This window comes from Chaetura pelagica, unplaced genomic scaffold (assembly GCF_000747805.2).
Source record: "Chaetura pelagica isolate M959 unplaced genomic scaffold, ChaPel_1.0 scaffold116, whole genome shotgun sequence".
NCBI classification, from domain to species: domain Eukaryota; kingdom Metazoa; phylum Chordata; class Aves; order Apodiformes; family Apodidae; genus Chaetura; species Chaetura pelagica.
The window spans coordinates 1075054-1095014 of NW_009953655.1; the positions used below are offsets into that span (position 1 = coordinate 1075054).

General features: G+C 37.4%; 1 protein-coding gene across 3 annotated transcripts in view; it reads right to left on the reverse strand.

Annotated features, from left to right (window-relative positions):
• Positions 1–19961, reverse strand: part of CTBP1 (C-terminal binding protein 1) — a 193598-nt gene that overhangs the window by 28297 nt on the left and 145340 nt on the right. For 2 of the 3 annotated variants that reach the window (XM_010000231.1, XM_010000230.1), the window contains exon 1: positions 7552–7720. In XM_010000231.1, the coding sequence (XP_009998533.1) occupies positions 7552–7689 (138 nt within the window). In that variant the 5' untranslated portion in view covers positions 7690–7720. Of the gene's footprint in view, positions 1–7551; positions 7721–19961 lie in introns of those variants that run through there. The other variant, XM_010000229.1, reaches the window with a different exon arrangement.

Genomic DNA, 19961 nt, shown 5'->3' on the forward strand with positions numbered 1-19961 from the left:
ACTGTAATTTGGACCCTTAAGAGCACCAGCCTGGACCCATTACACTACACTTTTGGGCTCATCTACATTATGGCTTGGCACTAGGAGGAGATGGAGAAGTATTTGGAAGCTTGGGAATGTGTTCAGTAAAAGGAAAAATATTTCTCAGCTATGGCTTAATGCTAACACTACCCATTTCCACAGGAAGTTATTTACCCATCATATGGAACCGAACGGATACAAACAAAAAAATCTTTTTAAATTTTGTTTTTAGTGTTTGAGCCTTTTCTAGGATTATGGACCAGTTTGCAAGGAAGTGCTCTGCCAAAAATGTACTCTTCTGTGACTGTGTTCAAATTAATGCTTCACAATATTATTAAATTATGTTACTACTTTTGCAACAAGACATGTGACTGAAGTATGCCAAAAAGGCAGAAAGTTTCTGTATCATAGAATTATTTGTATAAATTATATTCTTAGTCATTACATATGGGTACACATTTGACAAGCTTGTCAATGAGTAAAATAAAAACTTGAACTGAGTGTAACATGAAACTGAAGTGTAAACAGTTTTGGAAAATGAATCATCTTCATAAAAATAATTCTGCATAGGAATCATTTACTGATCACCTATAGAAGCACACCCAGTAGTGAACACATAGAATAACAGAAGGATTAAGGTTGGAAAGGACCTTAAAGATCAGCAGGTTCCAATCTCCCCACTATGAGCAGGGACACCTCCCACTAGACCAGGCTGCACAAGCCTCATCCAAACAGGGCACACTTGTGGGTTGTTTAATTGTTTTCCATAATGAAACTGATACAACATTCACAAAACTCTAATACAATTTTAGTACAAAGGTATCAACTAGTGTCAATCTGAGTGAGATAATACATTTAACAAGCAAGCCAGAAATTTCAGATCAGCCCAAGTACATGGCAGTCAGACCATACTCTGTCAGCATCTCTCGTGAGGAAAGACAATGGGCAAATCCTGCTTGAGAAGAAGCAGAGGTGGCTGCACACCTTCAACAGCCAATCCTGTCTTCATTCTTTTTCAGGAAGAAAGAATCTGAGATAAAAGTTGAAACGCAAGACATGAGTTGGCTTCCTTCTGTTACAGATGACAATGTAGTCCATCTGCAACATCTATGCCTTCAGACTTACTTTCAAGTGAAGCTACTGCTTGTTGAAAGCCTTTTCCATGGTCTCTTCAAAGAGCTGATATTTTTTCCAACTGCAACTGTCCAGACAGGTCTTCCTGTTGGTCACCAGCCTCAAAACAACTACTCTGCTTTCACAACATGCCAGGTCTCCAAGGCTCTTGGAGAACACATGAAAACATAGGAGGAGACATTTCTATTTCAAAAAATTTAATAAATCTCAAGTGTTGAATACTGAAGGTTGAAATCCTTTTTAAACGGCCTTCCAGCATCTGAAGAGGCCGACAGGAAAGCTGGTGAGGGACTTTTTATATGAGCTTGTAGTGAGAGGACACGGGGTAATGGATTAAAACTGGAAGAGGGGAGAATTACATTAGACATTAGGAAGAAATTATTCAGCATGAGGGTGGTGAGACACTGGCACAGGTTGCCCAGGAAAGCTGTGGAAGCTCCATCCCTGGAAGTGTTCAAGGCCAGGCTGGATGGGGCTCTGAGCAACCTGGTCTAGTGGAAGGTGTCCCTGTCCCTGCCCATGCAGCGGGGTTGGAAATAGATAAGATTTAAGGTTCCTTCCAACCCAAACCATTCTATGATTCTATGATCTTGCTACCTATTTTTTTCACCTTATTTCAGCACCAGACTATTTTAGCCATCATGCCAAACACTGTGTAGTCAGCAATGCAACACGTAAGCCTTATACTATTTGGGGTAGAACCATAAGCATCTTGGTTTGGGTTTTTTTACCAAAAAAAAAAAACAAAAAAAGTAAACATGTAATATGCTAAGAATAGAACAGAAAATCCTCCTATTATTTGGCCATCTAAAGATACACTACATTTTACTTAGAGAGACTGATCTCAGAGGCTTGTGGATCAAATCTAGAGTATAGAAAAATAACAGTAGGTAAAAGGTCAAACTACTTCCATGCAAAGACAGAACATATTTATAAGTTACATACCGAATATGACAATATGTCATAATTTTTAAAGGACTTCTAGAAAATCATCATTAGAATCTGCTGTATTTCCTCTGGTTCTAGAAACTACAGGGTATTGCCTTTCTTGGACTTGGGAGTTTAATGTGTCATCTCCAAAAAATATCTTCCAGTGTCACCAACAGACTTACGATGTTTTGCACACTTTAGTGGAAAAAAACGTACTTTGCCTGAACTAAGTAGGCCTTGCAAGAAAAAGCTACATGTCAAATTTGTGATCAATAGTCTGCCACACAGGGAAAGCTGCAGCAGTATTGTAGCTGCTCTCAAAGCCTCACTACAACATTAAAAGGGTCCATGTGAAAATACTGCCATTAAAACCACAAGGAAAAGCCAGCATGCTCAAATTATATTTAGTAGGTCTCCAAAACTCTGCTGCTTTTTACAAGTTCCTGTTTCTCTTTATGAGACTATCAGCTAGATGTTAGATTCCTATGATCCGTGGTGCTGTCAGTCACCTACTCATTTCATGATATACACTTTATTCAACCAGGATACCTCCTTGTGTATACCCTAAATATTAATATTTACATTTATACCATATATAAATACAAGTTAGTATAAATATTTTACACAAATATAAACAAAACTGACTTGCAGACTCCTGAAAACAGTATCTCTAAAAGCACACTTACCCACAGACTGTATAAACTATATATACACACACAACCCATAATAATGCATTTCTAATCCTTCAAAAATAATACTACTGAGAAATATATTCATATAGCTGGAGACTACACATATACATACAAATACACTCACAAATATCCAAATAACCTTCACAGCCCATAGCAAACTTCCTTTTAAAAACTGTATTGAAACCTGTCATTGAAAGCCAGGATTTAAGGACAGACGTCAATTTGTAAATATAGACTCCGAAAACACTTTTAATAAAGGCTTTCATGAAAAATCTTCAAGAGGAGTTCTATGTGTTAACTTGTGTGTTCTATTAACAAGGCTGAATCCATTTCAGTTCAAGTCTATCAGACACTACAATGGATTGAATATCTACACCAAAGGATCATTAATGTCACGGAAGTCAGTGATGACAATGCACCAACCCACACACCTCTGCCTCAAAAATACTTTTAATAATTACCAGCAATTTTCAAGGCTCAGTGATCTATAGTAAAACCTGGTACTGGGAAAGGAAAGAAAACGTTAGTTGATAACCAACAATACTAGACTCTAGTCTGTCTGTAAGATTGATATATGCTGTTTGTGGGGTACAGCAGCGCTTCCATTCTGCTTTTGAGAGGGTATTAGCTCAAGAGACACTGGGAGCCTGCCCCTTCCTGGAATGCTGCACTTGACCTGAATTATTGGCCCTGACAAATCTGAGATGTTGACAAAGGGTCATTGAATACATTATGTGATTTTGTGGACTTCCTCACCGTGACAGCTGTACCAAACTACTTTGTTGGATAGCAAGGTATAGCAAAAGTTTTTAGGATTCCCTTTATTTTTTCAAAGTCTTTCGTAACAAATTTGATCCAAGACTTATTCAGATTTTTCCTGATTTACAAGGAAAAATTTGCAAGGTTTTGGATCAGCTCCAAGGTGACAGTTTACTCCCAAGTATACATGATTGTTTTCAGCAGGGCAGCTTCCTTTCAATCTCTATTTTTTGAGAATTCAGTTTTGACAGAAAACTAAAATGCTTCAACTGCATCATGAATATAAACAGCACTGATGGTACAAATGCAAGATTGCAGCTTTACTGCTAAACAAAGAAGAATCTGAAGCTGGAAAAATATCTTTGTTAACCGTTGGTATAACATGACCCAATAGAAGCCTCAGCTGAACAACAGCACCATTCTTGATTTGTTTGTATCAGTTTCAAAACATTTGTTGTGTACCAAAGTCCTTCAGCTCTTTGAAACAGACAAAACTGTAAGGACTGGAACTGTTTCTACATTTAATTCCTATGCAGAAGTGCGACTGAAAAATTTCAAGTCCTACATCATTGAATAGATAGTTCAGATTTTGAATTTACAATCACAGAACGGGAGTTTTGAATATCTCCAGAGAAGGGGACTCCACAACCTCCCTGGGCAGCCTGTTCTAGAGCTTTAGATGGCAATAGTTACGTTTTTTTAGCTTAGACTGAAAATACAGAAATGTAGTATCCCTGTTAAGATGATTCTATTTTGTGCTTTTGTAACGAGTCAAGGGATCGGATACATTGTAGCTTAACTCCATCACTCCTAAGGCTGGAGCAAAGGTTCAGACTACTTTCACACTTCAACCAAGCAGTCTGTTCTCTTTAATGTTCTGCGTATCTGCATGAAGCTGTAAATCCAGTCCAAAACACATACTCTGTTTTTGGTTTTTTGTGGGTTTTTTGGGTTGGTTTTTTCTGTTTTGGTTTTGGTTTTTTTTTTAACTGATCTCTGACAAGATGTAGGAAACAAAGTAATTACAGAAAAAGAAAATGAGAAAATGTACACAGCTTCAAACAAACTCTTTACTTCTTACCAGCCCACCTGTTTTGCTTTAGAGATCATTCCTAATCCTCTGTGCTTCCTGTATTTTCATCTGGGTTTGCAAGGATCACTTTATTTTGTCTCTGCTTGGCTGTCTATTACCAGATCTTGCATACTGTGTTTACTTTTAGCCCTCTGGAGCTGCACAGCACACTCCATGTTACTCCATATACAGAAGTCAGGAAGCCCAAAGACTAAAGAATTTGAACTCCAAAAAGACATCAAGGGTGTGTTTGAGTCTGACGCCTTCAAAGGTATGGAAGAAGAAAGAAGGAGCAATACTGCAGAAATCAGAAGTGCTGGGTAGGCTGCCAAAGAGCTAGGAAAAGCAGTAAACCATGAATGGCACTGAAAGGATGAGGGATTTGGGGGGGAGAGAAAGGGGGGAGAAAGGAAAAAAAAGAGGGAGAGAGCTGACAGAGCATGAGACAGTGAAAAAACAAGCAAGGTGACCTGAAAAGCCAAGGTGACCAGGCATGAGGATGGATGCAAACTATTTAAATATTTTTTTCTTGGATGAGCATCTGTATTTTTGGCAGAAAAAACACCACATATACGTTTGGAGACAGTCTGAGATGGTTATTCAGAAGACTGATTTACATATAATAAATTGTAAAATAATAATAAAAGTTACTGTTTTAAAATTGTTTCTTATTTTATAGTAATGCAATCTCTGTTAAGAAATCAATTTAACCACCAAAATCTTATTGGTTTTTTTTACACTGACAGAAGTTTCATGATAAGATAAAGTGAATCCTGTTCCCAGTTATCCCATGATACAGATTGACACACAGAATGCTCAACTTCACCCAGCCATATGCAACATCTCCAGTAAAACAGAACTTAGGAGTCAAAGCATAAACGTATCTATATTGCAACCTTTCAGACTGGCTTGAAAACAAGGGTGAATGAAGAAAACAACCCCCCCGAAATTTAAATCATTAAAACCTTACACACAAGTAACTTCTGAAGTGTAGTAAGTTGTCTTATGTGGGGAAGAAGATGGGCCGTTTCCCATGGTTGTCCTCTAACAACAAAGTTATTTCAGAACTTTGGGTCACTCTCAGTAAATGTCAGCATTCACTTAGGCACTGGCAGCCTTATTTTCAAAAGGGAGTAAATGTATCCCCACCATCCAAGTTGCCTTCCAAAGCAACGGCACAGAGAATGAACTTGTTGGATGGCCAGGAATGTGGATTCATAAATGAACATTTTAGACACTGCTTCAAATATGCAACTTCTAGTTTTAAAACTTTTCAAGAAAACAATTTTGTACTTAGTAAAGCAGCATTCCCAAGTAAAGTATTGTACAAATACAGGTATTTCTCTACTGTAACTCTAAAGATGTGTGGAAAATAGCCATTTTTCACTGCAGATAAATACTGAATACTCTTCAGAGGGAAATGAACAGTGCTCAACACTTCATAAAACTGATCTCTCTACGTTGCAGTAACACAACACCATAATGAATTAAAGTTTAAAATTTTTGTTGCAGAAATTTGTTACGTGGCAGAACAGTGGTACTTTGCAAAGCAAAACATCATCCTGTGGGCTACCGAAAATTTGTATTGTGGCTGTGTGAAAATAAGTTTTCCAGATGTATTACTGAGCTCACTGAGAATGAATTATTTTGATATAGTAAAAAGGATGCAAGCTTTAGTATAATCCTCTAAAAACACTCTTGTGAAGATGAACAACAGGTTACCTGTGTTACTCAAGAGGTTATTTAAACGCTTTTCTGAAGCTACAATTTGAGACACACAAACTGACTTTCAGTCTGAAGATCTGAAAAGTTCCTTTACTTCACTCCACTGGTAAAAGGAAATACTGAGCGTTTCTAAGGCAAGGCATCCATGTCACACAGGAATTCCCCAGGCTTGATGCATCAGAAGTAAATTATGTCCATGTCAATAAGCAAACATAAAACTATAAAGCTGAAGCAGTTGCCAATGTTACAGTGTTTATCTGAGGACTAGACTGCTGTTACCTACCAAAAAATTGGGAAAAGCACATATATTACTTATTCTCCACGTGTTATTTAGTCCTTATAAATGGAATCAAGCTATTTCAAACTTATGACAACGGTGTGAGATAGGAACGCAGTAAGACTAAAGCAATATATAAAAAGATAATAGGGAACTGAGAGAAAAAAGATTGAATATTTCTCAAAATTAATAAATTATTATACTTAGATTATTGTCTTTCACCCTCACAAGTTATCCTTTTTTAAAATACAAAATAATTTAATACAAACCCCAGCAGTACCCATTTCTATGCATCTCCAAATACCCATGAAGACAGGTAAGTTTTCATTTTTGCATTTCTTCTCAGGTTAGTTACTAGGTTCTCATTCATCATAATACTGAATGGTTTCAGTTGTATGCACACCAAAAACATTGGTCTTTTTCATCAGATGTTAAGAAGAAGGTTGAAATTAACCTCTGGTGTCCTATTGATTAAATTTTTTCACCTCCATAGAAGCTGCAAGGCCTAATTTCATTTTTTAATCAGATGAAGGAATATTTGGCATTTGAATTTCTCCCACAGACAATCCAACACTGAGATCTGGCATTCCACCTGAAGGCTAAGCAACAGTGCTTTCAAGAAGCATTTCAAAATATCATGCAATAATATAATTATCTCAGAGGTAATGCTCTCCATTAATCTAATTCAGTAAGTAAGCATATGGACAACATCCAGTCAGAGATACACTATACCAAAGCAAACCTCAACAGGTATTTTCATCTTTGTTTCATCATCAGGCTTCATCACTTATTGGAATTGAGCAGAAACTCACTAAGTTAAGCAACTATTAACTAAAATGCAACAGCTAAACTCATCACAGCTAACACAACACTGTATCTGTTCATCACCATTACAATATTCCTGCTTTCTAAAACATCTCAATTGTACCTCTAAATATTACCTTTTCGTGAATTTCTTGCGTAGACTGAGCATCACAAAATGCCACTGTGGCTACATCCTTCAGAATAGGCATTTCTACTGTACAATCCCTGCCATCCAGCAATGCTACCAAAGGGCGCGGGTGCATGGGCCCATTCATGATCGGAGGTCGAATGCCTGTGGAGAAACAAAGACTTGTTACTCAAGCCATGCAAATGTAATAAAAACAACATGTTATGGCTAGTCTGTTTATGCTGATGGCAGAAAAAGATTTCAAGCACTGAAACTAGTAAAACAGAAACGAGTTTACTGTCAGCAATCAATCAGACACAGAAGACCTAATTAAAAAATGCCATGGAGGCTCAGGAGGCTGGATGATGGATAAATCCACTAAGGGTGCATTTGTTTTACATCCTTACTGCACTAGTAAAAAGTGCCAGTGCAATCTTATCCAAGGTTAACATTTTGATTGGGTTCCACACCTTTGTCAGCTCTAGACAGAGTGAGAAATATCTTGCCCAGGCTTGTAAGAGTTATATAGCTTATGGAGTATCATAAGCAACTCAGTGAGGATTTGAGTTTTCAATTTACATAGATGATGATGATCTGCTACAATTTAACTGAAAAAAAAGCCTACAAGAGCAAAATTTTGAGTTTACTGAAGATCCAGTGTGCGAGTGTACAAGCTATTTGCTGATGGATGTAGGTTTGCCTAGACTTAAAAGTTTTACAAAACAATTCTGCCTAGCTTAGTCAAACAAATACATCATGCTTAATCCACCACTGAAAACTCTTACAAAATATGACCATAATGTCCCTCCTTAAATCAACATCATGCTTGGAACAAAATCGAGTGACAAAGAAAATATCTGGGGGAAAGAAAATCAGTTGAAAGTGCAGATTTCACTTATACCCTCTTTATGGAGTCTTCAAATGAAAAGTAATCCTTATAACAAGATATTTAAAAAGCATCTTTTTAACAGCATAGATGCTATAAATATTCAAAAGTACTCAAGGGAATAATATTAAACTATTACATTTAAACAGAAGTAGTTAAGCGTGGGTGGAAAAAAAGTCTTCCTGCATAGATCAGGAAAAGGAAGAATGAGAATAAAGTACATTTTGTTTCCCCCTTTTAAAATAAGTAGTTTTAAACACTGCAAAGTGAAGCAGGCTAGATTTCTTGTACGCTAATTTCAACAACATATTTTTGTTGCAGTGTGAATTTAAAAACATTACTTATTGCTTGATAATACAAATGAACCCAACATTAACACAAAAGACTGAGGTACCCCAGCTACCTTCTATAAGCAATCCCTGCATCTCAAATCTCAGCCTGTGTCAAAAAGCAAGCCCTGAAAGACTCATTTGCATTTCAGTGGACAGAAAATTAGTAGAGTCCCAGCTGTACATGATACCTGGTGAAGGAAAACAGCTGCTCGAAGATTTTCACAAGTCAAGGGAAACAGTATATTGCTTCCCCACTGGGACCAAGCTCAGGTCTGGAGCACAGCTTGGGAGACTCTTGTCCTCATAGTCTCAACTGTTGAGCCTGCTCTAAAAAATTCTACGTCTACCCTTAATCAAATCAGGCTAACAGGTCAGCCCTAGAACATTCTGCCATCTAAGTTCCTCACCTATTCAAACAGTTTTTACACTTGAAGATGACAGGTCAAGAGCCACTACTTTCGGTTCTTTTCTGTTCTAGTCCCACAGCCCCAACAACTGCTGGTGCCAATGGCCTGACTCTGCAGTGCTCCCACCATAACAGACAGGCATTCTGATGTGAAAAGTATGCACTAAGAAAGCTTTCCATGGATACAACACTCCTGAAAAATATTCTCTGTTGTAAAACTAGCAATTCCTAACCTCTACAGTGATAGGCATGCTTAGAAATACCTTTGGTACACAGATTCTTTCAGTGATACCCAGTCAACAAAATTAAATGGAAATATTTTCAACATACTTTTTAAAAATCATGCATGTTGCTAACTTACTATTGCTACCTGTTGCACCAGAAACCGTCACATAACCATGATACAGTCATTTTTAGCAAATAAACCACAAACTAATAATGTGGTTCAGGACACAAACACTACATGAACACACAATGTAAAGCTACCTAGTTTGCAGAGAATGATTACTAACCTTTAATGGAAACTTAATTATAAAATTCCACATGAAATTTATTTAGAAACACCCTAAAATGAAGCATGTTATATAGACTTGTTCACGTTTCTTTCAAAATAGTAAATGTAACAGCTTTAATAAATTATAACTGCCTTGAAACAAATCTAAAAATGGCCTTGCAAGTCCTCTTCATATTCTATTCATATAGAATAACTGTGCTTATTTTACAACTGAAACATTATGGTCATAATCTAAATATGGTCAGTGCAGCAAAGCCAGGATTTCAACCCCAAGTTTGAATGACAGACAGCAAAAGTGAAATTGAAAAAAGAAAACAGAAGTTTAAAACTGAATTTGCTGAAGATGAACGATGAAAAATATGGCAGAGATTATTCCCTTAGAGCTACAACTAAAGCCCCTCTGTCAACAGAAAAGCAAATATAACCCAAACAGATAACAGAACATGACATTAAAAACTGTCACTTTTAAGAAACACTCTTCTGACTAGGACTATCTCAGAAAATAATGAAAAATAGCATCACAAAAGACAATCTTTAGAAACAATGATATCTCTAAAACACATAAAGGCATGGTCTGGTTTTCCCCTCACAAAGTATCTCTCAATTTCAACCAAGTTATTTGTGTCTCATGCCAGTGCTAAGTGACACCCCAGACAGAGCCCCCTAAGCATTGAAAGAACAGTCAAAAAAACAACTAGAACAATAAATCCTCCTTGGGAGAATCTCAGATTTTCTTAGGAGACCTCAGAACTCAAATACATCCAGTGACCTTGACCACGAAAACAAAAATCCTTTCTGAACTTCAGCACAGATTTCCTGTTGCACAATCTTTCTGCCTAAATACCATATCACTGAAAGGCAGACAATAACTCAACACTTCAGTAAACTTACAGTAACTTTATCACAGTGGCAGTCACTATTTAAACTTTACATTTGGAAAGACACAGTTTTGCTATGAATCAGAACCCTCTGAACACAAAACTACTTCTTCCACCATTTAGATATGTTCTGCCTGTTTCTTATCTAGAAATGTCACACTGCACCATGTGTTTGGCTTTGCAGCAGACCCTTGGAGTGGAAGGATAAAGCAATGTGTATTTAAGAGCATTATTTTCCATTTATTTAACTGTAAATCAGGCAACTCAGTGAGAGACAGGAACAATCATAAACCAGTCAAAAGTGACATTCAACTGCACAAATACGAAACTAATTTAAAAAAGTAGATTTGCTTAGCTGGCTTATTTAAGTATATGGTATAGCATTTCACATAACACATAACAAAAATTAGACCATCCACCCCCACATCTTTGCATCTTTATTATGGGAAAACAATCTCAGTTTATCCTAACTTGAGACGTTCAGGAACCCCTACCAACCTGACATTTCTTAATCTGAGCTTGATTTCCAGGGTCATGAATTCGATTTCTCAATGCTTTACAATCTTCAGTATTCTGAGGCAAAATAGCAGCCTGTCATTCCATCCTCATTTCCATGTCTTTACTTTTTCTTGCAGCCTCCTGTTATCTTGAACCAAAGCTTTTAAACTTCTTATCCACTGCAACCTCTGTAGCCTGGATGGCGTTCAAATTTTTACTAAAAATTAAACACAAACAATACATTAAAACAACATTAAGGGTCTGACTTGTGCTCACAGAAGTCAGGAAACTCAAAGTTAAAGCTTCTCACTGCATCTGTACTCTTCTCCCTTTCGCTGCTGGCTTTCCACTACACCTGCTGTGCTGCTGCCAGCCATTAACACACCAGGGGAATGGAGGGACTGTTGAGACACACACAGCACCTTGCACAGGACAGCAGGTGTATTGTAAACAGATGTACCTGGAACAGTCGGCACCGCTCATGCAGCAAACATTTTGCCTAAGCGAGCAAGGATCTGAGGAGTGTGTGTGACCCCCATTACCACCCCTGCTTGAGAGCCAAGAGCTCCAGTGAGCACTGGAGATGGAGTGAGAAGCCTTAACTCTGAACTTCCTGGTTTTGTTGGGTATAAGTCAGGCCCTTAAGGTTATCTAAATGTATTTAAGAAAAACAACAGTCTTCTCTACAGCTCTAATCCAGCTGTTAGTTTGGGTATTTTGCTCCCCCAGACCCCATGGAAATAGTATGGTGGTGAAGCTCTTGCCCCAGTAACAGCTACCATGCCAGTGAGTGCTGGAATTTTTCTAAAATAATACCAGGTATAAATATGCACAGACAGAGCAGTTGTTTCTACGTAGCAGCTATTCAGCGTGCAGCTAACAGAACAGCATTTTCAGAGCTGCAATTTAGACTAGCTGCTCTTAGAAAACAAGTCTCAAACCTTATTCTAGTCCAGCTTTTAGGGAAAGTAACATCTTAGCAGCTTTCAAATGCAGAACTCGACAGGAGGCCAGCCCCATGCACAAGCATGTGAAGTGACTGTGGCTCTCTCACAAACCAGAGGATTAATGAATGGATCACCCAGCTTCATAACCAAAACTGGAGAGCTCTTGAATTACAACCTACATACCTTTGGTAGCATGGGAACTTACAAATTATCAGACAAACCATAGCACAAGATGTATTTTTTTTTAAAAATTAAAGAAAAAAACCCCTAGTTTCCTCCCTCCTGCCAAATCCTACCTGCACCTGCTGTCACTCCTGTAACAGAAGTGCACCTTTGTGTGCCTCACATCAAGGGGGGGAGCTGAAGGCAGTACCATGCTATAGAATCAAAACCAGAGTACAAGCAAGCTCTTCCTGACACACTTCAGGCTGTTATAATTTATTTTAAACCTTTCATAAAACAACCTTTTATGTTACAAACTGACAGCAACTGAAGTGATGACATTGCACAAATAACAGATCTCAAAGTAGGCTGTCACCATTTGCTGACATTAGAAAACATACAAAAATGCAAAATGGGAAGCAATTAACTATGATTAATATAATATTGTCATTTATATATTTTTCTGCCACTGATTAATATAACATCATTTGGAACAGAAGTGTCTCAAATAAGGCATACATGTTACAAGCAAAGGACATTGTCGGTTTTGTAGGCCCAAAATTTGACCTACCTTTCATTTTCTTAAATCTGTTTGCAAAGTCCATGTAATTCTTTAAATGTGTTTTTCTTTTTTCAAAACAAATGCTTCAATTCTTTTTTCTGAAAAATAGGTCAATGCCAGAAAGCACAACACTTATCAGCAACCCTATGAGAAAAACTAATATGCACATGAAATGGAGCACAGCAGCCTAACAAAGGAGTTTTCATTTTCACATTTCTAGGGATTCTTACAAATGAAACTATTAAATAAGTAGGAAAACTCTCTTGACAATGTCCTTTAAAGAGTATTTGTCCTCCAAAACTTCCTTAATCAAAACAACCTACATTTCTGACAAAATACAAACTACTGAAAAATCTAATCAATATTTACAGAGACCTGAAAGTAACAGGTTGAACACTCAGTTAATTTACAATCATGCATATGTAACATGAGACTTATCCCCTGTGGCATTTACCTCTTTTATGTTCTTACCTAGGCTTTAAATTTGGTCAGGGCTGTCACTTATTTACCATATGCCCTCAAAAAAAATGTACTGTTTTGTTAGAAATAAATGCTAATATTAATTCAAGTAAAGAATGAGTTGTCAAAACAAACGGAAAATATCCCACTTGTAGCATGAACACAAAAGCTGTTATGAATCAGATTTGCCAATATGCACTACAAAAATTCCTAGGAATGCCATATTTAAAAACATATTTTAAGTTTCCTGACCCATCATACATTTTTAAATTTCAGGCTTTGTTTTGGTAGTTGCATTGTTTTGCGCACCATGACCTCCAGTGGCATTCTGATTCAAAGTAGAGCAGAACTCTAAAAAGCAGTCAAGTAGAAATAAACTTTAAAGTACAATGCAGGTACATGGATCAGTAAAGTGGATGCAAGAAAAAAAAGAGCACTTAGCAGCCTTCAGCATTTTGATATTCAGCATATTTAGATGCTGAATATGCAACACAAAAATCTCCTGATTCCACCAGAATCAGAGACAACACTATTTGTCACCACCTTCAGTTTGAACAGGATGCAATCTCCCATGATTTGGGATGTGGGAAGGAGAGAGGGGAGAGATCAGAATGTATTTAAATAAAGAACCTCAACAAGGGGCACATACAAAAAGGTGACAGCTATGCTGCAAAGCCTAAACTACTTAGCAGAGTAAATTTAATTCTTTTCCCATGTAATGTTTTTAACTTATGCTTCCTGAGATTTTTAAGAACTTGCAGCAAGTCTTACTGAAATTCATAGGAACAATCTCAAACTGACTTTCAAAGGAGTAAGATCTTCATAATACATGTACAAGAGATAAATAAGTATAAGCTTCCCTTAAAACATATGTGCAGTCTCTACTGAAGTCTACAGGGTTCAGAGAGGTTAATGTTAACCACACGTAACTTTACTGCAAGAACACAGCTGATTAATACTGTTGTACTCTATTCTCTTTATCCAAACTCAGTAAAAACAAGTAATCTTCATTCTTTTCTTTTTAATTTGCAGGAGATCAAGAAAAATAAAAGTGGTTTCCAGCACTGCGTTGACCCAATGATGTGCAGAGCAGTCACACCCACTTACATCCTCTTGCTAATTGCAAAGACTGAAATACACCCAGCCACTCTCCAGGACAGTCACAACTCACTCCCTTACGCAAAATATATAACTAGAACCACAACTAAGTAATTACCACCTTGGTTGTCGGAATTCCATGGCACTTAGATTTATGCACAAAGCACATCGTTATTTTACCACCCGTGAGAAATGGGAGTGGGTATCCAAGCAATTGCTGCAGCATAGAAGACAAAGGCCTCAGCATATTTGAGATACCTATTTTACTTGATTTTCCCTTTTTGGTACAAGCAAAACAAAATAAGCCAATGATTTCTGTTTAGAAAATCCCACATTTCCCTACCACCACTGAAATCTGAGAGTCACGATTCCGCATTACATCTCCATACACATATAGCAAGTAAACATATTCTCAGATATTAGCCTGGTAACTGTAAAAAAAAGTTTGTTGTGTTTTCAAATAGTGATCCTGAACCAGTCTTTTTAACACATAATTCTGCTGTTATTTGTCTAACATCTGTCAGTATGAACACAAAATCCTAAATGCTTGTCTGGGTGCAAAAACCAAAGGTCCCACAAGGCCCATCTTGAAAGCTTATAATCAGAATGGAAGTTCTGTTAAGGGCAATCAAAATCATCCAGCAACATTTTCTATTACTACACATGTACTTCAAACATCCACATGAAAACAAAGTATTTCACATGTGTAAAAAATCAGTCAAATTACATATTCGAGGCAAGCTATAAAGATATGCCTAGTCTAATACTAATACTTATATAACTAATACTTTTCAAAACAAAGACTGAAATCAATATGAATCACACCCAGTTAATGGCAAAGGAACAAGCAGTAACAGCATAATGCATTACTGCAAAATGTTTTGTCTATCACCATTTCAAAAGCAAACCAAATGACAATATTCAGTAAGGACTGTATCAAGTAATAAAATGAGTAAGTATTAGCAATGAAACATACACAAAACCAAACACTGCTGAAGCACTCTTTTCAAGTAACAAACACATGAAAACAAACTCCAGAGACAGACAAAACTAAATTTTTTAAAGGACTGTGCTTCCTCTGGATACACAGTTTTTCAGTGCCTGTCCACAGTAAATACTTAACGGTTTCAGGTATTTTAAGCTTTATTAAGCAATATGGGGAGAGTGGCATAATAAATAAAATCGTGATGGTGGAGCTACCCTAGCTGAGCACATTGCCCTTAATTCAACTTCAGAGACATTCTGGCTAAGGCTGCCAACTTTTGTTACTTATCCCGCAAGTTTTATGGGGACTGTGCTATGCCCCTGCCCACGCAGCTGTGGAGGAAGCCACAAAGTACTTGGTAACTAATAGCAATCACTGCAGCGACACTCAGGACAGCACCTACAAACTAATAATCCAAGAACTTGAGAACTACAACGCTCCAGCAACCACATTTGCCCATAAGTAACTAAAGACATTGATGAAGACTTGATTCATACATTCAGTTCTGTATTTTACAGATACTGTCCCACCAGTAACTGGGAAATCAAAGACGTTCCCTCTGGGTATACAACAGGGAATAAACATCCACTGCTGTCCTCTCCCAGTGCAGCGACCATGGAGTAGGCTGATAATAGCAACTGGGGTGGAACACACCTTATCACACACCCAAATTCTACTTTAAAATATAACTGACTTTATATTTCAGCCCTTAAACTTTATAGATTGGTGGGTGTGACTTAAAAAAAAAAAAAAAAAAGGCCAGAAAACTCCCGCTGACAAGAACTGGAAAAACAATTTGCTTCAACAATTGTAACAGGAGCAGAATGATTAACTCCCCGAGCCATTCCAGCAACAATACAGATCATGCCAAGACTTACTAAAACACTTTCCATGGAAGAAGCAGCCCTGGAGATTTTAAGAACATACTTAGGATACTAAACACAAGTCTAGGACAGGCTGGTGAAACAGGGCTGCACTGCCATACGAAGTGAAATACATCAGTGCCACTTACCCTTGCTCTTTTACCCAAGTATTCTATACAAAGAAGCATGCAAGCATTGCTTTTTATCTTTTAAGTCTTATGATCAGAACTAGCACCTTGGCTGTGACTTCGATAACAGCTGAACAGCCACATAATCTAGGAATGACCCTTGGTTCACCTGTAAAATATGATGCATTTGAACTATGAAGGAAAAAAAGAATAGAACAGCAACTTTTTTTTCTCTCTCCTCCAAAATTTTTTCTCCTATAGCAAGTTTTTTTATTCCAGCAGGTTTGGATTTTTTTGGTTTAAACCCCTGCCTGAGTGGGAAGTACACTTCAGGGAAAAATAGCACTTTTTAGCATTGTTAATACAACCACTTTTGGAGTATTAATTCCACCTTATGTTTTAAAAACACTGCCAAGAATTTATTACAGAATATAATTTCTGAATGTAGCCTGTACTAACCACTACTCTCTATGCTGCTTTTCTTGTATTTGAGATGTTGTACAGGATGCTGTCTCAGAGAAAGAAACCCAATAACCCGAGCAGAGTCAACATCAAAGGGTTCCTTTATTCTGATCCCAAATGCTGCAAGCAATTTCTCTAACAGCACACTTGTACTTTGACCAAGAACGTTAAACTGTTACCTGGGGCACTCCTTATTTTTGTTATCAAAAAGTCTGAAGATAAGCAAGTGTGGGGCCTTGGATAATCAAATTATTTTCACAAGGTTTTATTGAGGTCAGCAGAACACACTCTAATGACACTAAAAATAACAGCACGGAAGTATTTACATATTGAACACTGACCTCTCCGTTTTCTGCTGAACTTTCTTTTTTTTGGGGGGGGGAAGCATCTGATGTGATTCACCACCCTCTCAGCTGAACATCACAGTGCTGTATGTGTCAGCAATCCTTACAGTGAAATAAATACTATGACTCTCTTGTTTACGGATAGGAAGAAGGGAGGAGAGCAAGAAACTTTCTCAAGATATATAGCTAAAACACTTTAAAACCAGATACATATATATATAGCCCAGACTTTTAAGACCAGTGTAATTAAGAAGGGTCATTCCAACACAACATTAAGGTTTCTCCCTCTTGAGTTACATTCCATCACGTTCTTCCAAAAAGCCAAGCAATTCTGACAAAGCCTGAACCAGTGCAAAGGGCTCCTTAAAGCTCTTTTTCCTCTCTCTCTTTTTGGTTCCTCCCACAGCCACTGACCTCTGCTGTTCTCTGTCAGTACTAAGAAAATGGTTGATGATTACTACAAACTAGGAAACAGTTCTGTTGTAAAAATGAGAAATTCCAGAGCATATTGAACTCAAAGTCCTGCATCTCCCCATCCAGGGTCCTCTGCAGTCAAACCAGGCTTCAATAAATCTGATTTTCTGAAAAGCTGTTCATTTTGAAGGTAAACAAACAGGATGTGTAAAAATGACAAGATCACTAAGAACGGGCCAGTAACAACAGTCAAAGTGCCAAATAAAACAGGGAGTTTAAGGCAAAAGCTGGGTTTATATTCTCATGTTACATTTAATCATAATATAATAAAAGTGTATGATCTAAGAGAGCACTTCTACTGAGCTGTTCTTCAAGTAGAGTTCCGAGTTTCAATTACAAAGGCTCTGGTCCCAATATCAGCGCTAAAGCTCTACTGAAAAACACAGTTAACACTGGGAGTTATTCCCATTACTTGATGAGAGAAGCAAAATATTTCTTCCCACACACACAACATACTAAAGGGCCTTAGAGATGGTTTTTGAACACTTGTTTCCACTGAACTGGTGAAAAGTCAGATATGATTAAACATGACCCATATTTGCATTTTTTTTCACTAGACTTTATGTTTCATTTAGCCTCTGTAGTTAACCATTTTCAATTTGAAAAAGGTCTATTCACATGCATAAATAAAAATGCTTTGTCTGCAGATTATTATAAATTTTTCAGCATACAAATCATGTTTTATCTCCATAAATTGCATAAAACATTTATTGGTGCTAAAAGCATCAGTTGCAAGAAGTATTATAAAAGGAACTACTTACTCTAATATTAAGAGCTACAAAATATTAAGGCAAAGGGTATCCTTCATTTTTCACACAGAAAAGATTTCTTAATAGGTTATCTTTTCAAATCTCAACTCATTCTTGCTTTGATCAAGCACTGCATTTTGGAAAATTAATGCACTATTACATTTCCCAATAAACGAAGTTAAGATATCAATTCGTGGTTTTACTCCAACCTTTTCCATGTCTGCTTTATTTTAAAAAAAAAAACAACACAACACAAACAACCAAACTTGTAGCAGCTCCTGTGATCCCCAAGCTACAGGCAGAGACATTTACAAAATGTGCCCACAGCACATATGTGCGTCACACAAATGTCATCTCCCCCTCTGGCAGTGACAGCCTCAGATGCTGCAGCACTACAGCTTGTGAGGAACGGAAAACGGACCCCAGCAATTTCATTTCAAACCAAAATATAGATATGAAAACAGATTGAGAAGCAACTGGAATGGAAACCAGAGCAATGCATTAGATGGAATAAAGAATTTCCAAACTAAGAAATCTTACTCTATGGATGTCAGCAACAGGATAAACAGCAGCATGCTGAAAGGCTTGAGGGAGCATTGTAATTCTTACAGCAGTCACAGGAAACAATCAAGTGACTTGGAATTTTATCATCCAAAGATAATCAAAGGATCACCCACTTCATGCGAGTAAATTCAAAGACTACCTCAGAACTTATTCTGTTGTTCAGAAAATGGACAGGCCATAGAGAACGACTGGTAAGCAAGTCCAACTGCTTCCTGTTGCCTGCGATTTCTGAAAATCCAGGAGGGAACAACACCTCAGTGCTTGCCCCATGGCAGACAACAGCTACCAGATAACTCCCCAAAACCAAGAAAGCATTATGACTATTTCCCAGAACGTGATAGGAAAACACAAAGCTAATCTTTGCTCTCAGGAAGAGCAACAGGTCTTCATAGCACATTATTTTCTCTATTTTCTGGATGTAAAGCAAACAAAATCACTACACGCATATCACTGCAAAACTAAAAAATCCCATAAGTTATTACTTCTTCTTCCTAACTTTGGTTATGACCCTCTCTCTTTGCCTATTCTGTACTTTGATAGCACAGATGTTATTTCAGAGGAAATCGCAGCTCTTACAACCGTTTCTTCAGATCAATGTTTTCATTCTTTCTACCCCTCCTGGGTCAGGACTGCTATCCTAGTTACAAAAGGAAGAGAAGAAACAAGTGCTGAGAACAGCAGATGAAATCTGGAAAATAAATCTGTTGAGAAAATTCTACATCCATGAATAGCTCAGACGAGATTAATTTATTAGGTCTGCATTGTAAATCAGATTAAAGCAAGATACATACTAATAGCAAATAAGCTAGTGCTGGTCAAAGAGCTGTATGTTTTAAGAGGCAACTCCACCTGCGTGTTCTCTTATTTTATTTTTTTTTTCAGAAGATTGAATTAGCATTATTCCTTATGAAGTCTACACCACTATAATACACTGTGAAATGGGGCCCTTGGGGGCTTTTCTGAGCTGCTGCTCAAAGTTAATACTACTGATAGCATCCAGGCTTCTCACCAGTATTTTAATCAGAAATGTGTTTTCTAAGTTTTGTGTACTAATGACTATAAAACTACCTTGGAGCAAGTTGCAACATATCAACGGCTCAACAAAGTAC